Here is a 5,114-nt window from a genome sequence, read left to right as displayed (position 1 = left end):
GACGTCTTGTTCAGAGATTCTTATATATATATATATAAGAATCTGATTGTATGTGAAAATAAATGTTGATTAACAACCAATATTTAATCTTGAAAAGCTAGCAGCTAAGATCCCGTTGGCTACTGCGCTTGCTAAAGTATTACAGGTGAACATGTAAATTGCACGGCCTCTCCACTCCTGGGAGTAAGATCACTGCACACTGTATATAATAGCCCTCTGGATTCTCCTTGTTTCAGGGTATACCTGTCAATCAAATGAAAGCTAGACAGAATACATTTACATAGTTACACTACACTGCAACATCTGAGAGACACTGAAAAAGGATTTCTTTTAAATGTTATAATTTTAACCTAAAACATACATATAAACACAGTGACAGTGAACCATTTCTGTTCAGCTGTAATCACGTTTCATAACATAACTTATTTGACTTCAGTAATAATTTAGCCTACAGATTGGTGGAAGATTAAAAAAAGCATGCTGAACTATGGCTGATGAGATCTTAAAGTGGAGACACCCACCCAGAGGTTATAAACGGCACTGCACTTTGTTGAACACCTGTTTCAATAGAAACAATATGGATAAAGAAAAATACATTTGATTTGATGCTATATGATAGACATATTCAATCAGAAGAAAACTTACAACACCAAATAAACACATCACACTACAGAGCCCAATATGTCCACTCCAAACCAATGATATAGTCCTGTACTTTAGACAGCCTGTGTCTCATGTGGGAGTGGACGACTCCATCATCTACCTGCTGCAACGAGCTCAGTCGCACCTGGATGAACCGGTGGCTATGTGAGAATCACTTTCTTTCAGACCACAGTTTGTTCGACTGGGCCGTGTGCTGTCTGATACGGTGGTCAGTGGTACTGGAGCTCCACAGGGAACTGTTCTGTCTCTCTTCCTGTTCACCTTGTACACCACTGACTTCCAGTAGAACTCAGGGTCATGCCATCTGCAGAAGTTCTCTGATGACTCTGCAGTGGTCGGGTGTATAAGGGACGGACGGGAGGAGTACAGGACAGTAGTGGATGACTTTGTGGAGTGGGCCGGTAGAAATCACCTGCTTCTGGACGTGGCCAAGACCAGAGAGATGGTGGTCGACTTCAGGAGGAAGACGACGGCTCCACAACCGCTGAGAGTTCTGGGAGAGGACGTGGACATGGTGGAGGAGTACAAGTTCCTGGGGGTCTCCATCGACAACAGACTGAACTGGAAGAACAACATCAATGCCGTGTACAAGAAGGGGATGAGTCGACTCTTTTTTTGAGGAAACTTCGATCCTTCAACGTGTGCAGCAAGATGTTGGAGATGTTCTGTCTGTTGTGGCCAGTGCACTGTACTTCGCCGTAGTCTGCTGGGGGAGCAGCATTGGAGCCGGAGACACCAACAGACTTAACAAACTGGTTAATTAAGAAGGCCGGCTCCATCATTGGCTGCCAAATCAATCACACAACTATAACACTGTTACACTGTTGTTGTTGTTGTTGTTGTTGTTGTTGTTGTTGTTGTTGTTGGTTTGTTTGTTTGGTTAAATCTTTGCACTATTCTTTACTTAGTTAATTTTGATATTATTCTATTTCATTGTATATATTGTGCAGTTTCCTTTTTATATTTAATATGTTTTACTCTGTTATTTTTATTGCTTTACCTGTACCATAAAGTACACCGATCCCAGCTGACATTGGGAGAAGGCAGGCCCCCCCCCCCCTCCCACGACCCTGAACAGGATAAGCGGTTGCAGATGATGGATGGATAGATGTACAAAACATATGATTGAGAACTAGATAAAAAGTAATGAGGGAGGGGAAGAGTGCACGAAACGGTTGAGCTCCCAGGAACAATAACACTAAGCCTTTGAATAAAACTTTCTGTTCCCATTAATTCATATTTTGGGAGAATAGCATATTTTATACGTGTGTAATCATCTCCCTCATCTTCAAAATGGCCAACATATTTTGACTAAAGAGCTAAAAATTTAATTGCACATTAAACTTAATGAGTAGTCTGCATTGTGATGCAGATAGACTAACAATGTAAGTTGAGTATATTTGCTATTTATGGTGGGCAGTAAAAGTAACATTATTAAGACACTGACAGGCTTTTTTTCTAAGTGTCGATAACAACATGACTAAACAAACTTCCGTTTAACAGCTTTTGTGTAACTCCTGATTGTGCCAATAGATGGCAACACAGGGTCACCCTGAGATGCTTTGTCAGATCCATAGCGGTATTAGGATACTATCTTTGATTGTTTTATAGTGTATTTTATGGGACTTCTTGCATAAAAAGGACAACCGAAGCCACAGCACAAGAAATAAGGTGACAAAGACAAAAACAATATATGAAATGCTGGTAAAGTGCTGCCAAAGTAAATGTAACAACACAAAGTTCCAATCTCAGAATAACATTAATACCAAGTTTAAATTGAAGTTCAGATACATGACAGCTACAGTCAAAAACCTATTCATAACATTGTCAACATAATCTAATATTGTGCTCAAGAATACGATTGTTGGAATCCTGTTAAATTAAACCTGAATTGTCTCCTCAACCCTTGAAATGGGACTATAGTTAAACTTTAGGTATGAATGTTTGCAGCGTTTAATTCATCCAGAGACTATTCTATGACAAAATTATTCTTAATAGGTTTTTTTCCAGCTATTTTTCATCAAGGCAAAACAAAAGAACAGATTGTTTTTTGGGGCAGCTGATTGGGGGAAGGGTATCTGCTGTCTCATCAAAAAGCTAGACCCCTAAAGTGAAGATATGGGAATGTAACTCTACAGGCACGAGGACCCAGCATTCTGTGGCTGGGCTGCTCAGCCTGCAGGTTGTGTGTGGGGATATCTGTCCAAACAGGAGGACATTCTTGTGAGAAAGAAGCTAACATGGAGCTACACCGGTTGGCAGTTTGTGCACTGATTTTAACACTCAATGCATTTGTGCACCATGACATAGTTTTTGCTGCAGAAGCTGGTGGTAATGCAACAGGTACGTTTGTTTTGTTTAATGTATAATCTGCAAGTTCATTATTTACTTCTGAAAAAAAAAGTGCATGTTTGTGTGTTTCATTCCACAACCATGTTTGGCAACTAGACGCCTTCATTCATGCTATCCAGCTGATCTGTCCCCTCTGACCCTATCTCCTCTTCTGCTTCACTGCCTCTTTCTCTCAGCGATTCTTCTAAAACCAGGCTACTGCCCACGTCTCCTTAATGTCGTCCCATCACATAAGGGGTGTGTGTGTGATGAAGACTGTCCTGCTGACCACAAATGCTGTGTCTTTGACTGTGGAGCTGTCTGTGTCCCTCCTGCTTTCAGTACGAGCCACAATGTTGAACTTTCTCTAAAGTGGGCAGCTGTTAAACCTTTGGTTGAATCTTCCCAGTGACTGAACTGACTCAAGTCAAAGGAATCGAGCATGGACAGTATTTCAGATTTCTGTTATGTATTAATTTCTCTTTTCCCTTCAGCCAAGCCAGGAGTGTGTCCTCGCAGGAGCTGGGGCTCAGGACTGTGTGCTGAATATTGTTCCAATGACAATGACTGCCCCAATGATGAGAAGTGCTGCCACAATGGATGTGGACATGAGTGCATTCAACCATACACAGGTTGGATATGATCAACAGTGGCAAAATACTCCTCCTGTGGTGTTTGTTTGATTAAATATATTTTTTTGTCTTTGTCAGTGAAGCCGGGTCGCTGCGCCCTTCCCCAGGGAACCCACATGTGTGCCGAGTTCTGCTATCATGACGGGCAGTGTCCAGGAGAGCAGAAGTGCTGCAAGACAACTTGTGGCCACGCCTGCAGTGAGCCCTGCTGATTGGACAGCACAGCAACTAGGCTACAACTACAGAAATGGATCATGTTCACTTTTTTTTTTACAATTTTCAACCCTATGGTAGCACACTTTGGTGCAGTATTTGAGCAGTGGTTTGCACAAAGTTGGATTATTTCAGGGAGAAAGTAAATTATTCTCCTTTTAATATTGTTAAGATGCCAATTTATGTGCCTGTACTTTAAGTACGTACACAAATTAAATAGTGTTCTACTCTAAATTTGGAAGAGCAAGAACTAAAGAATAACCTGCAGGAGGGAAATAATTGCTAGTGTACCTTCATAGTCTTTAAAAGACCTACAGTATGTTTGTTTTTCTTGATTAGTTTACAACTGGATTGATCTTATTCTGATGCCAGTAACACTTTGGTCAGTATTTCTGTCGGAGTATTGATATTGTATCGTCTAGTATATTCTAAATGGAGGAAAATATACTGTACTTGTATATCGGTTGCTTGTAGGTATGGAGCAATTTGTATTTTACCCAATAAACATGTTTCCAGAACCTAGAAATGTCTTTATGTATTCATCGCCTTGCAGATTATAAGTCTTGAATTTTACAGGTCGCTTTTATGGACTTTTTAGGCGAGAGCTTGGCTAAAAAAACAAGAAATGAAATATGCCAAGAATGGAAAATTCTTACTGGCAGAAAACAAGACTATTTAAAGAGGTGGCCAAGAACGTCTGCTGCTCGAAGATTTCAAGACAGTTGCACCACAACCTCACAAATCTTCAAATGCAGTTTAAATTGAATTTTTACATAAAACATCCTAATTGATGTACTTGTCTAGCAAATCAAACGTATGTGCTAAATAAAGTGAAGGCTGAGAGCTGACGGGCCACTCATCATTGACGATATGCATCCTATGTTCTCTGGCTGTGTTTATCTTGCTCAGTGAGGGAACGCAGTTCGCAGTTGACGAGATATGAAGGAATATGTGGAATGCTGCTTTTTCTTTTTCTGTTGTTTTTGTTGCCAGACGTGCATGGGTGAGATTCGCTGACCGGCCAAACACAGACGTGTTTGTTTCCTCCGAGTCTGCCAGAAGTGGGGCCAAGTTTGTTTTCACAAAAATGTGGGCACTCAGTGGGAAGTAATACAGCTCCAGCTCAGTTTAGAGCGAAGTAACTTCTTGCACAGCTATAAATTTGAACAAAATGACAGAAAGATGTTTGAGTTTATTTTAAAGACAATAAAGAACACTAGTTATGCCCCACACACACACACACACACACACACACACACACACACACACACACAC

The 5,114-nt window shown here is 40.7% G+C and overlaps 1 protein-coding gene across 2 annotated transcripts; it reads left to right on the top strand.

Moving 5' to 3' along the window:
- Positions 1–2,842: 2,842 nt before the first annotated feature.
- Positions 2,843–4,359, top strand: wfdc2 (WAP four-disulfide core domain 2). Of its 2 annotated transcripts, XM_031845553.1 has the most exons (4): positions 2,843–3,006; positions 3,192–3,335; positions 3,489–3,626; positions 3,705–4,359. In XM_031845553.1, exons 1-4 carry the CDS (start codon positions 2,904–2,906, stop codon positions 3,836–3,838), a joined length of 519 nt encoding a protein of 172 aa, XP_031701413.1. In that variant the 5' UTR covers positions 2,843–2,903; the 3' UTR covers positions 3,839–4,359. The 2 variants fall into 2 exon arrangements, with proteins under 2 accessions (XP_031701413.1, XP_031701414.1); XM_031845554.1 differs by lacking the exon at positions 3,192–3,335 and having other exon boundaries at positions 2,846–3,006.
- Positions 4,360–5,114: the final 755 nt, after the last annotated feature.

This window comes from Anarrhichthys ocellatus, unplaced genomic scaffold (assembly GCF_004355925.1).
Source record: "Anarrhichthys ocellatus isolate YVR2014 unplaced genomic scaffold, GSC_Weel_1.0 scaffold5, whole genome shotgun sequence".
In the NCBI taxonomy this organism is placed as follows: Eukaryota; Metazoa; Chordata; class Actinopteri; order Perciformes; family Anarhichadidae; genus Anarrhichthys; species Anarrhichthys ocellatus.
Note: the sequence above shows the minus strand (reverse complement) of the source record. Positions and strands in the feature narration are given on the sequence as shown.

Excerpts from the sequence above, each read along its gene's own strand:
- wfdc2 (XM_031845553.1), top strand. The coding sequence starts at position 2,904 with ATGGAGCTACACCGGTTGGCAGTTTGTGCACTGATTTTAACACTCAAT. Across the intron at positions 3,336-3,488 it reads CTGTGTCCCTCCTGCTTTCA|CCAAGCCAGGAGTGTGTCCT; the intron begins GTACGAGCCACA and ends TTTTCCCTTCAG. Across the intron at positions 3,627-3,704 it reads GTGCATTCAACCATACACAG|TGAAGCCGGGTCGCTGCGCC; the intron begins GTTGGATATGAT and ends TGTCTTTGTCAG.